This window comes from Lactuca serriola, chromosome 5 (assembly GCF_051521515.1).
Source record: "Lactuca serriola cultivar US96UC23 chromosome 5, Lser_US96UC23_V15, whole genome shotgun sequence".
In the NCBI taxonomy this organism is placed as follows: domain Eukaryota; kingdom Viridiplantae; phylum Streptophyta; class Magnoliopsida; order Asterales; family Asteraceae; genus Lactuca; species Lactuca serriola.
This window is the reverse complement of record NC_136412.1, coordinates 308,325,201-308,347,959: the sequence shown is the minus strand read 5'-3', so window position 1 is coordinate 308,347,959 and position 22,759 is coordinate 308,325,201. Positions and strand designations below refer to the sequence as shown.

Genomic DNA, 22,759 nt, shown 5'->3' with positions numbered 1-22,759 from the left:
GATTCAGGTTGCGAATATACTCAAGGTCATGGATGCTTTGAAAATTCAGGGAACAAGTAAAGAAGTATTACGTCTGGGGTTAGGCCATATCAAGCTTTTCATAGACAATTACTATGATTGTCTAGCATTGACAGATGTTGAGTTGGCATTGTCAATGGGAAAAGAAATCAATGTGTCTCAATCAGTGTTGAAGATTGAAGCTGATTTAAAGATGTATGTTGATGGTGAGATTTGTGTGAAGCCATTTGGAGTTGTTTTTGTTGGGAAGAAAAGAAAGGAAAACAAACAAAGTTATAATTTCAATCAAGTGATGCTGAAAGATACACAACTACTCAATATACAAACTTAATTGTGTGTATGAACAGTTGTAAGAAGAACAATGAAGGGGATATGACTGAATTGAAAAAGGTCATGAATTGGTATGCAGAGATTCGAAGAACATTACTTATGGTTGCTCAAGTTTTGATAACCTGATTTCAACACTGCTTACAAAGGGGGAGATTGTAAGAGTCAAAGTTTGTTGTAAGGTGTCGAAAGTTATATAATGTTATTTACAAAGGCATTGTTAGTTTCGAAACTGTAATGTCGGGTCCTTTGTATTTTTTGTGTGCTTTCTATTTTTCCTATAAATAGGGGTTGATACTTAGAGATAGACAGAACAGTGAGTCGTGTATTCTGTCTAAACTCTCTCTGTATTTTGAAAGCATAATTAAGCTGAAACAATATCATATTTACTCTCGATGTTCATAATTCTTTACAACTCTGATTTCATTTCATTACTCGATAAATAGCTACTACATGTAACATCCTCTCCTAAACCCTAACTATATTATAAAACAGAAAACCATAAGTTTCACAGGAACGTAGTGATAACAAAGGTTCGGAATTTACAGAAAAGTTAGAAAAATAACGAAGGCAAATCCAATTACGATGAAGACCAACACAAAGAATGAGTATGAAATCCTAAATTAAGATTACTGGTCTGTCAATTATAGAAAAAACCCCAATACACCATCGTTGGCCATCACTGCACGCAATGTCTAATAACCTTACATACCTGAATTCTTATCTATTAATCATTTCATATGCTTGGTCTCACATTAGGATAAACCCCTGAACAATCTGCTAAGAACATGAATTCCAAGAATTAGGAGTATATGAGGAAGTCAGAGAAAAGGAACGGAGAGAAGTACAAATAGAATCAATTAAACTAAGCCTTCTTTGATAATCAGAAGACATAAATCGGAAATAAATAGAAAGAAAAAAATAGGAATTGGGATAATAACACCTAAATTCGAAGCAGGTGGAGAATGTGAAGGAAGGCAGATGGTAATTGCAGAAGAACGACATGAAGAATCAGTTAAAACACATAACCAAACCATTACAGTAGAATCGACAGAGACGGAAGAGATGCACATCGACGTTGCCAGCAACAAAATCAGGAATGAAGCGCACTTCAATATGGTGACATAGCAATCGACAACACACCATAATAATCAATTTCAATTTGCAAATCAACAAACTAGAGAAGAACCTTACCAAAGAAACGAAAAAGCGAAAAAATAAAAAAAAATAACATGAAGACTGTGTGAGAACGAAGCGGAAACAGAATGAGGAGAGAAAAAAAGATGAACATTGCCTTTGGGAAGAGCGACGAAGAGCATAGCTGCCAAATGTTGTTAACGACGAAGCTGTGAGAGGCGGAGGTCGGGTAATACCCTGAAATTAGCCAGAGGAGGTCGGGTAATACCCTCAAATTAGTCGTATTCCTCCTAGGCATCAGTGACCGACTGCTTCTAAATTACGTGTCGGTGGGGAGAAATTTCTTTGTAATAGAAAATGTAGAGCATCTTTGATGTGGAGATGAAGACCGCCTCTTCGTTGCAACCGATAAAACACAGGCAGTGATATACGCGTGTATAGGTGAGATTAATCAAAGCAAGGAGATGCAGAAGAAATAAAAGGAGGAAGTCACGTATCGTATCTGTCAGTTGAAACCGGCGGTGGTGGAAGAAAACAATGTTCTACAAGGTGGAACAGATAATAGTTTTTTTGGTCTAATAGGAACAAAATACTGTTCCTAAAGGGGCTTCTAATTGAATATAGTGTTATTGTCATTGTAGCTCAACCATCTTTCGTATATTAGTTTAAATGGTCCCTCGTGAGTTTTTTTTTTTTTGCTTTTTAAGGGCTTATACTTGTGATTTTATGTAACATACACGTTCAGTTATCGTGTTTTGTAATGAATAATATTATGAAATATAATATTAATTTGAGTATTGAGTTCTACCAGATAGTTTTTTTTGCTAGAATTGAAGTAAAACTATGTTTAGAATCATTCGAAATGTATTGGAAGTCTTATTGGATTCCAATCAAATGTTAGTTATTGAAATTAACGAAAATATGAAGTTAGAAATAAGTGAAAATAATGTTAATTAAAGTTGTAAAGAATCTTGTTAGAAACATTTAGGCGAAAACCTCATCGAAATCCGAGTTATAACGAAAAAGTTATGGCTTATTAAAGTTTAGCGACAGAATCGGCAAGGCGCCATATGACATAAAAAGTGAGTTTTTGATAAACTACTTTTTATCCCTTAAGATCTAAATGAAAGCTGTAGTATTCGTTAAACCGAGAACTTTCATAAAAAGAACATCTAAATCTGACTTCGTATGAGGAAGTTATGATTTTTCTAAGTTTCGGTATAGCAGTAGACAACTAAAAACTCGAAAGAAAGATCGAGTGACTTTTAGCCGACACAACCTAAACGAGAATCAAAGGTCTCGTTAATAGTAGTACAACGGTAAAAAGACAGACGAAAACGGACGTCGGATGAAGAAGTTATGAATTTTTAACGGACGTTTCCTGTCCTGGCCTGTTAAAAATATAACATTAAAAATAAAGTCAAAATTAGCCGACGGAGTCTAAACGAAAGTTGTAGAGTATCATCTCACCTACGCGTGCATATACAGAATGTCAAAAAATGGAGCTCGTATGTGAAAGATATGGATTTTAGAAATTTGGAAATTCGGAGTACGCCCAGTGTACATGAGTATGCCCATCGTACTCATGTGTTTAATCCAGAGCTGGCCACATCGCCTATTCTTCACGTTCGACACGTGTCATGCAAGTTCGACACGTATGATGCCACACGTCACAGTACGCGTAGCGTACTAAGCTGTACGCCCAACGTACTAAGCCAAAATGCAATACACCCCGCGTACGAAGTGTTACGCGCATCGAAGAAGTTCGCGAGGTAGGACGCCCCGCGTACCAGAGAATTACACTCAACTAAATGTTGAGGTTCGGGTACTATAAATAGAAACTGAGGGCTTCCGGATTTTGGTTACCGTTTCTCCACCTTTACACCCTCTATTATTTCTAAATTTACCCTAACACCCCCTGAAGCCTAGGAATCATCCCCGACACCCGAAGCAAGTCTTGGCGCTCCGAAGTTCCCGAGAGATTCATATTTACAAGTCGAAACTCTGCCCGAGTAAGACCCAATTTTAACCTAAAATCCCCGGTTTCGTCACAAAAAGTCATATTTAGAGCCGAAGTGCTGCCCAAATTATCAGTTATTCATCCAGTTATTTCACAGTGAGTTAAATATATAAGAACAATTGTATGTAATATGTTATATGTGCTATGTGCTTTTCCATGTTGTTATCTCGTGTTGTTATTTCATGCTATTAAGGTAGCAAAGCTGTACCTCTGACCATGTGATCAGTGAAAGGACTTAGATTCATGGTGGTATTGGTATGTAGCCTCTGGCCGTGTAGAATGTTGGATTAGTGTCTAAGTCCATAACTATTTTGGTATGTACTTAACCCGATGGTGCATGGTCCTTTTGGGTTGCCTTCACCAAAGCAACTTGATAGGATGAATTATGGAGAGAAAGGATTAAATATGATTTACTAATATATTATGAGAATAATATATTAAAGGAAAAATCATATTGTTTAATTAATATTAGTCAAGAATTAATAAGAATTAAGTTTGTGACTAAAAGAGATTAATTAAACTTAAGGGACTGGAATTGTAATTATAAGATAATTGCAATTGGGCTATGGATTGACTTATATTATAAGGTTGGACGAATTCTATGGGGAAACCCATTAGAAATCGTCCACGGCCTTTAAGGAAAGGAGTCCATGGGTTGCTTACGGCTTAAGCATCCAAATTAGGGTTTCCTTGTTAGATAACCCTAATAGCCTCACTATATATAGAACCCTTATGCTCCAAAAACGTGATGAACTAATTGTCTAGGGTTTCCACACGTTTTTGAGAGCCTCCTTCTTCTTCTCTTCTTCATCCTCTTGCTCTTGGTGTTTGTGAACCATTAGAGGAGTGACATTTGTGACTCTAAGCTTTCTAAAGTCATTACAAGAAGGATTTGAGATTGTTATTGCTACATAACAATCAAGGTATGATCTAAACCCTAATCCATATGTTATATTGATTATCATATCCTAGATCTAGGGTTTATAGTCTTGGATAAATTGCATGTACAATAGAGAAACCTAGATCCAAGAATTAGGGTTTGTATGAGCACATAGGATGTTCTTATAGCCAAAACCCATCAGTGGTATCAGAGCCTTGATTGGTTTCTATTGTATTGATGCCTTGTATGTTTGTTCAAGTTGAAAAATTCGATTTTTGTGAAACTGCCTGATGAACTCGGCGAGTCCATATGGGTACTCGGCGAGTTCGAGCGTCAGAAAGAGGGGATTTCGGGATTTCTTGCTGTTTTACTCATGGATACTTGCCTTATCCGTTTTAGATCATTAAAATCCGATTTTATTCATATTTTTGAGTATATCCTTGATTAAATAAAATATAATTACCAACTGATTAGATAATAACTTCCTTATATGATTAAAATTGATTATTTGTATTAACTGGGTAACTTATTTTGCAAGAAATTGAAATTAGGTCAAATATAGATAATGACAAAATTAATTGTTTGATTTATATTATTTGTTATTTGATCCTTGTGATATGAAAAGTTTCAAATTTTCCCCTTTAGGTTTTATAGTTTAAATTTGAACTCAAAAGTTTAGTTTTGAAATTTAAATAGTTGAAACCCTAATGTTTTGAAATGTTTCAAAACTTGTCCTCAAGTTTTGGAATTTAAAAGTTGATTAAAGGTTTAATTTAGGAATGTTAAATTCTAAAACCCTAGTATTGTTTTGAAAAGTTCAAATCACACCCTTATGGTTTTATTAATTAATTAAGGTGTATAATTAAAAGAGGTTTAATAAATCCATAAAGTTTTGGTTTACAATTTAATTGAATTAAAAGTATAATTGTTAAATTTGACCTCCTAGTATTTTAAAAGTGTAAAATACACCCTATACTATATATAACATTAAAAGTCTAACATTATATATATGTATGAGTAAAAGTCAGTCTTACCATTAGTAGGCCTCATTCACGAAGCTAGTCTATAAGGGGTGTTTAAGGAAATTGCCTATAAAATGGCGATTGAATGGGTATCCACTCTTACCCACCGCACTCTTGACTAGTGGAGGGTCGTTAGCCGAACGGGTAGGATAGGACAAAACCTTCCATTATAAGTATTATGAAGTACAAAAGTAACTAAATGTTTTACAAATTCCCAATATTAGTTACTTAGGCAAAAGTGAATTGATACAATTTCATGAAATTACACTTTGTGCCCTTGCGAAGACGTTAGTGGAGCGTGTGTGGTTTACCGGCACACTAAATGGTTCTAAGCAAAGGTAGCAAAAGGTGACTCAATGTTTGTCATAGTTCGGTGGAGCGTGTGTGGTTTACCGACACATCGAATAGGTGACTGTAACATGTGAGGGCACCATGTAAGTTTGCATGGTTATTCACACCCGCTTTGTGATCCTCGGCATCCCAGTCACAAACTAGAGGGGCATATCGAGATTTTAACATGTCATTGAAATGTTCAATCAATCTCAAAGGATCTAGGAGTTTTCATAGATTTAAAACTTAAATTTCTTTTTCGTTTTTTTAATGGTGGAAATTAGTGAATCGTCATTCACTTACCTTCAAATATTCTGCAACTAGATTACGGCATCCCTTTTCTAGGTTGTAGCGTATTGTGTTGGGTCCTAGCCTTAATATCTCATTTGGGTGATTTATTAAGGACTCAATCGATCAACTAACTTGAATTTGTTTTCTCCCGTTTTATAGATGTCAAAGTATGACAACTATGGTCTTCCCAAATCCCGTGGAACAAGCATTCCGCATGAAGATGATATTCCACGATTCGATCGAGGAACAAGAGATCATGCTTCTCTTCCTCCACCTCCTCCAATTATTCTCCCAAACCCACAAGTTCGAAGGCTTGAAAAGTTCAAGCTCACTCAAGCCCTTTTGGCAAGTAAACATGAAGAGGGAAAGTCGGTGTGTGCACACGTCCTAGGGATGAAGTCACACAGTGATAGGTTAAGAATGTTAGGATCCGTTGTCTGTGAGGAGATGGCTGGTGACTGGGTTCTTCAGTCACTTCCTAACTCGTATAGTGAGTTCGTAAGAGAGTACTATATGATGAACCGCGATGTGACCCTTATATATCTCACTTATATGCTTATTGTTGCTGAATCAATAATGGTTTGGCGCAATGGAAAAGCAAAGTTGATTGGTGAATCTACCTTCCAGACCTCTATGGATATAGGCAATGGCAACGAAAGACATGCCATGATCGAAGAGTTTGATCATAAGAGAAAGGCAATATCTGAAGTAGTTCCATGTGCTGTTCCAAAAGAGTCAATTTACTTTTATTGCCAAGAGAAGGGGCATTGGAGACGAAGCTGCCCTATTTACCTAAGAGATCTAAGAGATGGGAGAGTCAAAACGTATGGCTCTGCTTTAGTTAAAATCCATTGACTAACTCTTTTAAGCTTATATTCTAGATTCTTAATACATAATGTGATAAGATTACAATTGATGTTTTGTAGGATCGAAGAAAAGAAAGGAAGCTTAAGGGAAGAAATGAGCAGAATCTAACCGTGAAGAAATGGATTTCGATCGCATTACTTGAAGATTAGATTCTTGAGCTACTACTTAGAGTTAGAATTAGATTGCTAAGAAAGATGTATTAGCATAGTTTTTCAATAAATTGCATTGTAAGGACAAATTTTTTCCGCAATAAAATAAATTTTGATTTTATATTATTTATTTATCCTTGCAATGGCGTATATGAAAAATTGATGTTTGAATGTTTCTATTATTAGCAATAATGGGTTTGATTCTTAGTTATGTTATTTGTGGAAATGTTGAAAATTTACCGAATAGGGAAAGTTTCTCATCGCCCAAGTTTCAATAGGTCAGAAACTTGGAATCATGCAACTTGGTTGCACGATGAATGAGAAATTTCATATTTGGAAATTAGACTAATTCATTGACAAAGTGTCAAGTGAAGGACTAGGAGATCGAGTACACAAAGTTGCGTGTTGATCAAGTCCACCATAAGAGTAACAAAGATATTCGTCATGATTTACTAACGGTTTAGTAAATATGATTATACTTATAAGATTAAGTGTAATTCTGAATTGATTGAAAAAGTTTAAATCAATAGCAGAACGAATAAGAAGAATCAAGTAGGCAGAAAGATAAAAGTTTCTCCATTCTAAGAAGAAGTGAGGGTACCTTTTACGCTTTATGATAGGTCTTAATGATTAAGAACCATATCTCAATTGATCCTCTAAGTGGGTCTTAGTACAATTGTATGTCTAAGAAGAGGAATCAAGAATTGAAGAAATGGTTAAATCAAGAAGTCAATCATACTTCGTTCCAAAACAAGTCTTAGAGTTAAGATTGTGAAATTGAGTGATAAGTATTAAGAAGGTTTATAACATTCATCAAATGTGGAAAGTTTTGATGTTTTGGATAAGACAAAGACCAACTAGGAACAATTTTATGAAGTGTTTTGTCTTGATAAAAGCTACACTAACTCTTGAATATTTGTCAAGAAATGTTTATTGACAAGAGAATCTTATATGTCAAGGAGTCAGTGGGAGTTTTAATAGTCTTGAAAGGTTTCAAGAACAAATCAAAATAGACCTTATCGATCATCACTAGCACACGAGTTGAGGTTTACAACCTATCGTGTTTTGTGCTGTTCCAATTGAGTCAATTATGCATGTGAGTTCTATGAGTCCTCATTTGAATGCATAAAAGGCAGGCACCTTGATCAATGGAAAGTACATTGATAGGAAAAGGTGAGTTGCTTAACTAATTGGAAGACATGGTGGGCAGCTGTGCTACCATAAGGCAAGAAATCAAGATTAAGAAAGTTCGGTCCATATGAGTTTGAATTTGTCGCAAACTTTAGTTTTGACAAATTCACATGGATAGGAACACATACACCATTAAAATCTAAGTGTCATAAGATTCCCTCCTTCATGAAAATGACTGTGAGGAAATACTTTCACTAAGAGAGAGTTTAAAAAGATAGTGATTGTGAAATTGAATTCTCGAATTCGATTATGGTTATGGTATCCCTTTCCATGATTCGAATTGTGAGATTTGGCAATTAGTCTAAATTGTTTAGACACACATATGAGCTATCTAAGGGAGAGGTGTATAAGCTTTGATAAAGGATTAGGTATTAGAAACATGAACTTAAGAAATTCAATAAGTATTGTTTTTCTAGAAGTTAAGTTGGTTTCTGAATACATGTCAAAGCTAGTGGGAGCATAAGTGTTATGTTTATAATAATCATCATGATAGTGGGAGCATAAATGTTATGATTGTATGATTATTATGGAAAGTATTGCAAGTTAGCAATATTAATTATAGAAAACAAGAGTTATACTTTGCAAAGTTGTAAGAGTTGAAAAGTTGTTTTGCTATAATTAAGGGAGAGAATATTATGCTTCATTTCAAATTTAAAGGCTTAGGTTGTGGAATGTTAATAAACTTAGTCAAGGATACATAGTGTGTTCTCAAATTTCAATTATGATTACGAAATTCCTCTTCATAGTTCGAATTTTGAGAACGTAGCACATAAAATATTATGGCAGAAGATTGATAAAGTATCAAATCTTTATGTAAGACATTATGCATCGTGTCCCATATGCTTCGGGTATAGGATCGATTGCAAATGCTATAATATTTGACCATTCTAAAATTTTCCAAATATCTAGTGCATTTAGAAGGAAAAAGGACAAGAATCGGTTTTGACTAAGATAATTAAACAACTATCAAAGGACAATCCAAAGTTCGCCTAGGATTGGTCGCTTGTGAGTAGTTGGAAGTATAGTATTGGATGGACCATATCGACATTATTATGAATAGATAAGATTCTATTAAGAATGAGTTGTCATATGGAAAATATGGAAACGTGTCCATATTGGGAATTGAATATTGAAAATCTATGTCTAGATTAGAAATTTTATGCAAAAGGATGTTCAAAGGAATGTACTTTGAGTGAGAGACATCATATCTAAGGAATTGTATTGTAACAATCTCCGATAGAGAACTTTGTAATATCATTGGCAATAGTCATTGTGACTTTTGTGCTATGACATTACGAAAGGATCATTGCATAAAATGTTAGAATCTAGCATATTCCATAAGTGGCAAGAATTTGATATTCTTTCACTTGTGAAAAAGGATTAGGAGTTGTGAAATGAGTATGATTGGAAATGTGTTCATTTGATCTATTTCACAAAGTAAGAACCATAGGTAAACATTGTGTGCATGCTAAGAGCATGGGACAAGTGTAATAATTCAAGTAAAAAGTTGATTACCCGAAACAACAAATAATGAGTAATCGATATGGTGATAAATAAAAGGTGTTTTATTTACGCTCAAAGGTTTGAGGCCATATGGGATTAGTATTATTCTTGTGTTTCACTTTGCATGTTTTGACTTCCTAAATAATTTAATTGGTTGAGAACAGTCAAATTATTCGAACGGGCCACAGTCGTTCATATGTTGGAAGTAGGTATAATAAAGACTGTCGTGAATTGGTGTGTAGATTGTCTAAAGAGTATTAGACATAAGCAAATGTTTGCTGTAACGTTCATGAGTGCTTAAGAATATGATTTGAGCATTGGATTAAACCCACGCTCACTTGGATCACTTCATGAATTGTATCACAAGTGATTGGTGAGACGATAACATCTTATATTCTTGAAACCGAGATGTGTGAGTTGTATCTTGCAAATCGGTTGCATATTGATAATATGTAAACACACCAGTAACTTGGTGTCATTAAACATATTGTTGTGTGTGATTCAGTGAGTGAGTGCAAGCGAGCATTGAATCAAAGTTTATCCATTCCTTTTATCCAAAGTAGGATAAAAGCGATATCTTTGGGCCCCTCGATGATTTAGTGATGACAAACGTAAATGCTCGGCTGGGCTAGGGCTAATTTGATTTGTTCAATTAGTCAGTCGTCATAAATCGGAAGTCGAGAAATAGTACAGAGAGAATGATTAGAAATCATTTCTCATACGATATCTAGAATGGAGGAATATATGATCCATTATCTAAAGGACACGCGTATCTGATAGGATCAGAGTTGACAGCAGCTTTGGAAAGCTACGATTGCAGATCAGGATCTGAAGTCATACGCATAATAGTTATTAGACTTATCCAAGTGGGAGACTGTTGGATTAGTGTCTAAGTCCATAACTATTTTGGTATGTACTTGACCCGATGGTGCATGGTCCTTTTGGGTTGCCTTCACCAAAGCAACTTGATAGGATGAATTATGGAGAGAAAGGATTAAATATGATTTATTAATATATTATGAGAATAATATATTAAAGGAGAAATCATATTGTTTAATTAATATTAGTCAAGAATTAATAAGAATTAAGTTTGTGACTAAAAGAGATTAATTAAACTTAAGGGACTGGAATTGTAATTATAAGATAATTGCAATTGGGCTATGGATTGCCTTATATTATAAGGTTGGACGAATTCTATGGGGAAACCCATTAGAAATCGTCCAAGGCCTTTAAGGAAAGGAGTCCATGGGTTGCTTAGGGCTTAAGCATCCAAATTAGGGTTTCCTTGTTAGATAACCCTAATAGCCTCACTATATATAGAACCCTTATGCTCCAAAAACGTGATGAACTAATTGTCTAGGGTTTCCACACGTTTTTGAGAGCCTCCTTCTTCTTCTTCTCTTCTTCATCCTCTTGCTCTTGGTGTTTGTGAACCATTAGAGGAGTGACATTTGTGACTCTAAGCTTTCTAAAGTCATTACAAGAAGGATTTGAGATTGTTATTGCTACATAACAATCAAGGTATGATCTAAACCATAATTCATATGTTATATTGATTATCATATCCTAGATCTAGGGTTTATAGTCTTAGATAAATTGCATGTACAATAGAGAAACCTAGATCCAAGCATTAGGGTTTGTATGAGCACATAGGATGTTCTTATAGCCAAAACCCATCATAGAGTATGTCTCGTAAGAGAATGACTTCTACCCCTATGACATTGGCGGATGGTTAGATAGGGCTCAAAGCCTGAAATCTACCAAAATATTTAATCAGAAAGTGTATGTCTTCTATACCATTTGGGCCAAAGTTTTATTGATGTTTATCAAGTATTGAAATTGTTATGTCTCATTGATTGTATATCTTTGAATCAAATCATCAATTGATATGGAAAGATTGTCACATGATTCACATATGTCTTTGTTGTTCCTTGTTCCATTTGCTTCTGCCCTATTGAAGTGTGTGTGTGTGTGTATATATATATATATATATATATATATATATATATATATATGGCATAACATTATATTGTATCTATTATTGAACTCACTAAGCGTCACCGCTTACTCCCTCTCGGTGTTTAACAATTGTAGGTAATAAGCATCCAGTATAGTTATATACTGATAGAAGATTTTGCATAGTTTGAAACTATTGTATTTTGTAATCATGTATGTATAAAACTATAGTATCCTAGGTAGTTATATAATATATAACACATTGTAATAGTCGGTTTGTATCCAGTCGTTGTAATGTAAAATATTATTTATGAATATGCATGTAGCATGTTTTGGAGTAACAATGTCTTTAGTAAGAAAGTTTGGGTCTTTCAAATCATGGTATCAGAGCAGTAGTTTAAATGAACTAAATACCACAGATTGGTATATAGACTTAAACCGTCGTAAGTTTGACATATGAACTGATTTGTTGTAAGTATATGGATAAGAACCATAGGTGGGTGGAGATCCTCGTCCTGATGAAGGAGATACTCCAGTATCCCCTTGTGAGGAGTGAATTATGGATAAACTTACTGGTGTTATTCGACAGACTCTCGAAGAACACAAAAAGAATAATGATAAAGGCAAAGAGAAGGTCATCGGAGAATCTTCTAAAGGGGAGGTGAAACGTCCTTCATTCAAAACATTTAAGAGTAATGGTGCTATGAGTTTTCAGGTGTTCTTAATCATATTATTGTTCTTACATGGATCCAAAACACAGAAAAAGTATTATGTATCTCTCATGTGGTTGATAAAGACAAGGCTAATTATGTTTCTACAATGCTGATCGGAGAAGCCTTGGTTTGGTGGGAGGCAACATATGAAGCTCTCAACAAGTATGACTAGGAGAATATATCTTGGGAAATGTTTGAAACTTGTTTGCTAGAGAAGTATTATCCTTTAGATATGAGGAGAAGATTGGAGAAAGAATTCCTCAAGCTTAAACAAGGAGGAATGACCGTGAATGAGTATAAAACTCAGTTCAATCAAAAAGCAGGGTTTGCTGCAAAGTATATTCCAGCTGAAGACTAGAAATTTTAGTTATTCATGGAAGGACTACGGCATGAAATCCATGATTTTGTAGCCAATCGGGATGTTCTGCCTTTTGATAAAGTTGTTGAGTATACCCGAAGACGCGAGCATGACTTGGATATACGTGGTGCCACTCTTGTTGTTCCAAAGCATCCACGTACTGATCGAACTGTTCCTTTTTCCTCTATTCCACCAGCTCAATCCGTTTGATCTGAACCTAGCAAACAAGTGCAATCTCAAAATACCTCTCGTGGCCACGACAGGTCACAATCTTTTTCTCTTCAATCGTCATCGTGTCGCATTTGTGGAAAGAATCATCAGGTTCAATGCATAATAGATAAAGAATATGTGGTCTGTTATGGATGTGGAGAGACGGGCCACATAAAGCCAGCTTACCCAATAAAGGATGTTACTTGCTATGCATGTGGTGTTACTGGCCACAACAAATGTTTTTGCCCTACTCATACTAGTCAAATGACGGGAAGTCAAGCTTCTGTTCCACAACTAGCGAGAAGTCAAGCTCCTATTCAACAACCAAAGAATACTCCAACTAAAAAGGAGGGGGTGCCAAAAGCTAAGGGTCGTGCATTCCAGATTACCATAGAGGAAGCACGTGAGGACCCGAATGTTGTGACGGGTACATTTCATGTCAACTCTAGACCTGCTCACATCTTATTTGATTCTGGTGCCTCAGATTCTTTTATGTCTCATGAATTTGCGCATTCTTTTCAAATTGCTTTCTATGCACTCGCGCAACAATTTCACGTAGATACTGTGGGAAGTATATCATTACTTGCTGATAAAATCTATAGGGATTGTGTCATAGAAATTAAAGGCTACACTTTTCTTGCTAATCTGATTCCTATCTCCTTGCCCAACTTTGATATTATTCTCGGCATGGATTGGTTGTCAAAGAACCACACAGAACTCTTGTATTATGAAAAGATGGTACACATTCCTATTGAAGGGGAAGATCCTATTTATGTCTATGGTGCACAAAGAACCTTAAAAATAATCTCTTTCCTCAAAGCTCGTAAGTTTATATCAAAAGGGTGTCTTATCTATCTGGCCTACGTAGTTGATATCTCAAAAGAGAAGAGAACTGTAAATGATGTTCCTGTTATTAACGAATATCCTGATGTTTTCCTCGATGATTTGTCTGAACCTCCTCCGGATAGGCAAGTAGAATTACGAATTGATCTTGTGTCTGGTGCTGCTCCGATTGCAAAGACTCCTTATCGTATTGTGCCAACTGATATGAAAGAAATGATGACTCAACTGCAGGAATCACTTAACAAAGGCTTTATTCAATCGAGTACCTCTCCTTAGGGTGCTCCAATATTGTTTGTCAAGAAGAATGACGGATCGATGCGAATGTGTATTGATTACCGTGAGCTAAACAAGGTGACTATCAAGAACAAGTACCCACTACCTCACATTGACGATTTGTTCGATCAACTTCAGGGTGTTAGCTATTTCTCGAAGATTTATTTGAGATCTGGTTATCATCAGTTGAAAGTACACGAGCAAGATGTGCCGAAAACTGCTTTTCGTACTCGTTATGGGCATTTCGAATTCCTTGTCATGCCATTCGGTTTGACAAATGCTCCTGCTGTTATTCATGGATATGATGCATCGAGTATGTCATCCAATACTCGATAAATCTATCATCGTATTCATTGATGATATTCTAATTTATTCCAAGTATGAATCTAATCATGTCATTTATATTCGTGAAATATTAGAACTTCTTCTAAAGGAGAAACTATATGCTAAATTCTCGAAATGTGAATTTTGGCTTCGCCAAGTTCAATTTCTCGGCCATGTGATTTCTGGTAAAGGTATATCTGTAGACCCTACCAAAATCGAAGCCATTCAGAATTGGGAAGTTCCCCGTAATGCTTCCGAAATTCGTAGTTTCTTGGGTCTCGCAGGATATTACCGAAGGTTCATTAAAGACTTTTATCGTATATCAATACCTCTCACGAGTCTTACATGAAATGAAGTGAAGTTTGAATGGGGTGAAGCCCAAGAAAAAGCTTTCTCAACTCTAAAAGATCTTTTGACTCATGCTCCAATCTTATCACTTCCAGAAGGTGATAATGATTTCTTCGTATATAACGATGCTTCAAGATTGGGACTCGGTTGTGTATTGGTACAAAATGCCAATTGTTTACCGACCACAAAAGTCTCAAGTATATATTCAGTCAGCAAACTTTGAATGTGAGACAACAACGAGCTATGGAGGTGATCAAAGATTATGACTATGAAATTTTGTATCATCCTGGAAAGGCTAATGTAGTTGTTGATGCTCTTAGCAGAATAGTTTATCGTCATAGTATGTGTTATACTATTACTCACATTACAGTAAAGTTCACTATTCTTGATGAACTAGAGAAATGACAAGTAGAGGCCTTAAAGCCAAAAAATGTGAAGAAAGAAGGGATGGTACATTATGCTGATGTTTTACTTGATGATCCACGAGGATTAAAAGTATTTAAGAATCGACTATGGATTCCAAAGATTGGTGGATTAAGACAAAAGATTTTAGATGAAGCTCATAAGTATAAGTTGTTTATACATCCCGGTACAAGTAAAATGTACTATGATGTAAGAGCTGATTATTGGTGGTCTGGATTAAAGAGAGACATTGGAAGATATGTGCAGGAATGCTTAGTATGCTTACAAGTCAAAACAGATCACCAAAAGCCTTACGGAACTCCAGAAAGTCTTAGTGTTCCTGTGTGGAAATTGGAAGAGCTGTCCATGGATTTTATTACCAAATTGCCAAAGACTGCTAGACAACATGATAACATTTGGGTAATTGTCGACCGCCTGACTAAGAGTGCACATTTTCTCGCCATGTGTGAAACGACTCCAATAGAGAAATACACACAAGTATACTTGGATGAAATTGTTGCGAGACATGGTATGCCACTAAAGATCATTTTTTATCGTAATACTCGCTTCACTTCTCACTTTTGGGCGAGTATGCAATGTGAATTGGGATCTCGAGTTGCTCTCATCACAGCTTATCATCCCTAAACAGATGGTCAGACGGAGAGAACAATCCAAACAGTAGAAAATATGATTCGTGCATGTATCTTGGAGTTCGACGGTAACTGGGACAAGTACTTACCCATTGTCGAATTTTCGTATAATAACAGTTACCACACTTCAATCAAAATGCCACCATATGAAGCATTATATGGTCGTAAATGTCGTACGCCATTATGTCGGCGTGATATAGGCCAGAAGATCCTTGGAGGCCCTAAAATGATTAAAGACACCACCTATAAGATTCAAATCGTACGAGAAAGAATGAAAGCGGCCCAGGACCGACAAAAGTCCTATGCAGAAAAGAGGAGAGCCCATAGAATTCCAGGTGAGTGATTTTGTAATGCTGAAGGTATCCTCATGGAAAGTGCAATGCTATTAGATGGAAAATGTCAAATTAGAAATATAGAAAACTCTCGTTTTGATAGGGTGACAATTTATGACACGGTACGAAACGAAATTGAGTTAGTGTTCGTGTCAAGTGTAAAAAAAAAAACATGACGTCATGTTGTATTGTGTTCGTGTTCAAAATTCGACACAAAATTAGCACGATTTAACATTAGTTTGTTGTGTTTCTCGTGTCATGTATCATTAAGTATTAGTTAAATATATAAATTGTTATTTTAAGTTATCTTTGTCGTGTCGGGTTTTTTGTTTTTAATTGATACGTTGTTGTGTTAGTTAAAAAACACACAACATCGTATCGTGTCATGTTACATAAAACATTGTTGTGTCGGACAAAAACACGATACAATTACCTGATTCGTCACCTCTACTTTTTGGTAATTATTAATATGGTTCCTTTTATTTTTTCTTTCTACCAGATTCCTATATATTTATTGTGACATTTGTTATATTTAATAAAATTAATAATTTTTATTAATATTTAATTTCTCCTGCACGCTTTTCCAAATATTAGGCCATGGGTGATTAACTACGTCTACGACCCATACTTATGAAACTCAATGTTGTCTCCTTTCGATCTAAAGCATGATTCAGCATAAATACGTCGTTTTATATTATGTCGACCCATACTTATGAAACACAATGTTGTCTCCTTTCGATCTAAAGCATGATTAAGCTTAAATACGTCGCTTTATATTATATCGTCTGGTAAAAAAACTGTAGTTTTATTAAAACGGGAGGTTAGGTACGTAGGTTCGTCTTGTATCATGTCGTGTTTTTCTAAAATGAATTATAGTAAAATCGAAATTAGGAATTTGGATTAATTAATAATCAAAAGCCATGTGACATTACATTGTCCATGTGAAATTGGAGGCTCGAATGTCGAGAAAATCATGTGGCCATGCACATTCATGGCAACATGCTCCATTTAACCAAACATATTCTTTTCACATTTTTTCATTATAAGCCTTTTACATAAAACAATTCAGTTTAATCAAATGGTATTTAATCCACCAGTGGTTTACCTAAGGAATTGTTCTAAATTAAATTATTACATCTTTTTTTTTTTTTTGTCTAATTATTCGCCTTCCTGATAAAAATACCAAGGACAAAATATATAAATCCAAAATATGTAGCTCCGCATGATTTTCAGAATATTGTGCGAGACCAAAAGACACAAAATAAAGCAATTTTAGATTTTATTGATTATTGAAGACATTTAATGAAATACCAAGTATTCACTACTTAAAAATTTAGAGGAAAAAAAAGACAGAAAAGAAGTAACTTTTCTTAATATTTTTACAAGAAATAACCAAAAATTAATAAAAATCCCTCATTAACGGCCCATTTTCTACGACGCACTGTTGGGAGAGCATCAATGTCAAAAACAAGACCGTTTTACCATAGGCACACCACGAACTGAGGACTCTATGAAATGGTCAAAAGTCAAAACGATATAAAATAGTCAAAGCAACACCTTTAAAAATGCATTTTTGCCAGTGGACTGAAAAATGGTACTACAAAAATGTTCATGTTTTATTAATAATACACTTTTAGTATTTTTTTTTTTTAGCAGGGAATTTCATATACCACTTTAACACCAAAAGGAAACTACATATTGTGAAAACCAAGTCTTAGGTTCGAGAAAAGTTTTTATTTAAAAATCGATATAAAAATGAGGAAAATAAAAAATTAACTTTAAAGATGCGAGAACAATTTCCGCATATTTTCATTGTTCAGGCCCATTTTATGGTGTTCGTGTTTGTTAGGCATAGGTCTCTACGAAATGAGTGGATATTTTCGGAAAGACCTTGGTATTTCGTCATTTTCTTTTGTAAAAACTTTAAGGAAAAAGTAAAGATGTTGGTTATTTTCGGAAAGACGTTAAGTTTCAATTTGAAAAACTTAGAAAACCAATGAGAAAATGATGAAAATGTAAAACTAAAAAATCAAATCTACTCCTACATTTTATTCATAATTACTTTTCTACTTATGTAAAATGATGTCACATTTTTTAATAAAATTAATAATATTATATGGGTAGAAAAGATAAGTAAGTAGAAAAATATTTAATTTCTCAAAATAAAATTTACCAATAAAAAGCCAAATTTAAGAAAAAAAAAACCAAACAAATTTGTGTAAAGAGGGTTTTATGCCATATTTTCAGTGTATTGAATTAAAACCAAGGATTGAACGTGTTTATTTAATTGTAGGTTGACTTGGTTTGACGTGTAATTTTGGGATTTTTCCGTTAAGCTTGGCAATTGGTATTTCAAGTCTGACCTTCTTCCATTCATATATACTCCCACTTTCGATCTCCTTCAAAACACAAACAACAACAACAACAAAGAGAACTGAATAACATCAGAATCAGCCATGGAAACACCTACTAAACGACCTCTTCTCAAAACCATCTCCAGCAACTCCTTCCGCCTCCGTTCCCCCAGTCTCAATTCCGTACGCCTCCGCCGTATCTTCGATCTATACGACACCAATCACGACTCCTTCATCACCATCGACGAGATCAGTCGCGCCTTGACGCTCCTCGGCCTCGACGCCGACAAGTCCGATTTAGATTCCATGATCAAATCATACATCCATCCTGGCAACGCCGGCCTCACATACAACGACTTCGTGAGCTTGCACAGCTCCATAAACGACTTGTTGTTCGGCCTGGAGGATTTACAAAAACCGGCGGCCACCAAGGAGGAGCAAGAGGAGTCGGATCTAAAGGAGGCTTTTAAGGTATTTGACGAAAATGGAGATGGATTTATATCAGCGAAGGAATTACAGATGGTGCTTGGGAAGCTAGGGTTTACGGAGGCTACTGAGATGGAGAGAGTGAAGATGATGATCTCGTCGGTTGACCTCAACCACGATGGCAAAGTTGACTTTTCCGAGTTTAGGGACATGATGAGGGTCCTTGATCAATAGTTCATGTATGTTTCTACCTGGAAATTATATGAGTTTTTTTTTTTTTTTTTTTTTTAATAGATTACCCTATATTATATTTGCATTTATCATTTTATCCTGCATTCTATTTCCCCCCTTTTTTGTACAAAAAATTGGAGGAAAACATATTAAAAATTCCGCAAGACGACGATCAATTTCTCTTCCAATAGTTCCATATAAAGACGTGTAAATTTATTTATGTATATTTGTCATAATCACAAGTTCACTTTAAGAGATAAAGTAACATGTTCGGCCATGGGTATGGTTGAGGTCTAGTCCGTAAATATCTTGTGGATTGACAATGACTCGTGTTACGTATCTTTACGGCCAAATCGCATTTTACCAAACGGTCACTTTTTATCGGGTAAATTACACCAATTGTCCTTCGTGTATATCCCAGAAAACGTGTTTAATCTTTATTTTCAAAAATTAAATCGGACCGTCCCTCATATCGTAAAAAATTGCATGTTTCGTCCCTGGTGTCATAAAAAAAAGACTGTTTTACCTTTATAATTTTCTTTTCTCATTTATTTATTATGTATTTCTTATTAACCTATTAAAAATTATATAATAAATTATTTTGGCCCACCCATTTTAGAATACTAGTTAACCATCTTTTTCATATATTTAAAACCTACACCCAACCACCGCCCACCACTTATCACCGCCGCTCCACCGGAAAACACAACAATGTCAACGGACTTCCGACCACCTCTATAGACTCGAACAACCCTCTATCTCCACTTACCTTCCTCACTTCACCGGAAACAACCAACATGTTAAATGACTTGACACGATTTACACAGTTGATGATGATGATGGTGTAGATCTAAAGCAGCATCGTAGATTGAGATGGTGGCATGGATCTGAGATGATAAAGGTTTTCAAGTGAATAGGTGGTGATGACGACTCTAGAGTTTCACGATCCACACCCTTCAAAATCTTCCTCTGAGACACATATGCAAGAATGTTGTATGAAGATCTTCTCTGGATGTTATTCTAGAGATCGTGTCAAGGGTTTTGTTAGTCGGGGCACCAAATTTATTTTTCCGGCGACAATGATGTCACAAGATTTATTTTTTCGACGACAAAGACTCATCGCATTTGTTTCTGTTCATCGGGGTTCCCACCACCACCACCATCATCTTCAATCACCATCGTCATCAAGGTAGGAACTGCCACAACACCACTATCAGCAGTTTCGCTGATGCCCTTTCTTCTTTCTCCGCCTATCTTTTTCTTGTCCCACTCTCTACGTCTCAATGGTAGATTTGATTTCCAGGTACGATTTATGGGTTTGATTTCGGGTTAGATTGTGGGTTTGGAAATCAGAACTATTTGGGTTTCAAGTTGAATCTTCGTTTGATTTTGATTTCTAGTTGATTTCCAAATTCTAAAACTAATTGGTACATGTTTCAGATTTGGGAACTGCTTGTGATAGGTGAAAATTGGGGTGGTCGGAGAAGAGCAGATCAGGAGAGGATGATAACGGGTGTGTGGGGTGGGGTGAGGGGTCCATTTACTTTTTAAATTTTAAATAAGAATAAAAATTATCAGATTAATTGAAAAATAAATACATAAGGGCATTATGGTCATTTCAAATATGGAACGGACTAAAATTTCAACAAATCCTTCTTTGAGGGATGAACCGTACAAATTTTAAACAAACGAGGGACGATTCGAGTTAATTTTTGAAAATAGGGACTAAACACACTTTCTGACATGTGCACGAGGGACGATTGGTGTAATTTACCCCTTTTTGATCTGTTATAATGTAAAAAAAATTATCTTTTTAAACTTAAACTGAACCATATAAATACAACATTTTTATATCATTTCACACCACAAAACCATTCAAATATCTTCATATTCTTTCATTTTTTTCTCAAAAGCATAGATCAAAATCAAAATACTCCAACAATTCCAATAACCCCAAACACTCCAAATGATCAATATCAAGGTTACGTGTAAGTGTTAACATCCACAATCCAGCAACAACATCAATTTACCAACATTCTATATCAACCAAACTACTTTCAACAACAAAGATCACAACAATTCAATCAACACCACTTCCAAGTTTTTCAACAATTTCAACCTCAACAATTCCAAACATAACCATCTTAAGTTTGTCTATCTCAATCCCCACCTATAAACTTGGACAATGACGAAAACGATTGGGTCGAAGAAACACAACCATTTAGAAGATGACAACCAAAAGGAAAAGCTACAAAAAAAAAAAAAGAGAAACGGCTTGGAACGAAGATGAAGAGGAAGCTTTGGCTAAAACATGAATTTTATATCGTGTGACTCGAGGACGGGCAACGCGCAAACGGGAAACAATTTTTGGGTTCGTATTTTAGATCACTTTCACTCGCTTTTGGGAAGGCAAACGGGTCGAACGTACGACGTGGTCAATGGAAAATGACGTGAACTACGAGCGGCTTGCACTAAGTTTAACAACATATTTGAAAATCTGAAAAATATGCATAAAAGTGGTAACAACGATTTCAATATTTTATCAACCGCTTGCCAACAATACAAGGTCACCAACGACGATAAAACATTCGATCACCAAAAAGCTTGAGAAATTTGTCGTAAGGGTCCAAAATGGGTCCTTAAACCAGAGGCTTCACATTAGGAATCGATCACAGGCTCCAACAAAAGGCCAAGAACTTCCGAGTCGGATATGAGTTTTGGTGTCGACCTCAACGAAGACTTCGATGACATCGAAGGGGAGAGTCCACCGGAAATCCAGTTTTGTCGACCACCAGGAAGGGACAAAGGGAAAAAAGCGGTGTCTTCAAGCAAAAAAGCGAGTAACGAAGAAGTATTTGTGGAAAATTTTGACAAAACTCTAAGTTTTTTGCAAAAAATATGACTCAACGGATGAAATCTCGTTGCCGGAAACTAGCACTTACCGATCTTTAAATTTTAAACACAACACCACAACCGGATATCGACCTAAATAATTTAGTCGCGTTTCTGAAAATCCAAAAACAAGTTCGTGACAATGGAAATTAGGGTTTTAACATTTTAATTTTTATGTTTAATTTTCTATGGTTTTTAAGTCATTTTTAGGTTTAAATTTCTATGGTTTTATGTTTTTTTAGTAGTTTAGGTTTGAAATTTTATGTTTTTATGTTGTTTTTAGTAATTTACGTTGTGTAATGTGTTTTTATGTAATGTGAAATATTTATTTATGTTTATTAATTATGTTTTTTATTTAATCTAAATATAAAAAAATATGAAAAACAATGTGGAGTGATAACCATTTCCTAGGGCTAGCGAATATATAATGAACATGTAGTGGCGGTAATGTGGCGCATAGGTAACATCATTTTTCTAGTGAACATGTAGTGACCACACCCCATAGCCTTAATTATATATATATATATATATATATATATATATATATATATATATATATATAAGTTTTATTTAAAGTTAATTGATACTGGTTTGACAGAAGGATAATGTCATAAAAAGCCATAAGTTTGACCGAAAATATCGGTTTTTCCTTCCGATAGATTTTTGGTTTGGTTATGTCGCAAACTTGTCATTTTTTTTCGGTTTTGCCCAT

The 22,759-nt window shown here is 35.2% G+C and overlaps 1 protein-coding gene across 1 annotated transcript; it reads left to right on the top strand.

Annotated features, from left to right (window-relative positions):
• Window positions 1-18,498: 18,498 nt before the first annotated feature.
• On the top strand, window positions 18,499-19,319 carry LOC145054881 (calcium-binding protein CAST-like). Its single transcript, XM_079003143.1, has one exon. It carries the CDS (start codon window positions 18,601-18,603, stop codon window positions 19,156-19,158), a length of 558 nt encoding a protein of 185 aa, XP_078859269.1. The 5' UTR covers window positions 18,499-18,600; the 3' UTR covers window positions 19,159-19,319.
• Window positions 19,320-22,759: the final 3,440 nt, after the last annotated feature.

Bases quoted from the DNA above. Each gene is read 5' to 3' on its own strand.
- LOC145054881 (XM_079003143.1), top strand. From the start codon at position 18,601: ATGGAAACACCTACTAAACGACCTCTTCTCAAAACCATCTCCAGCAAC.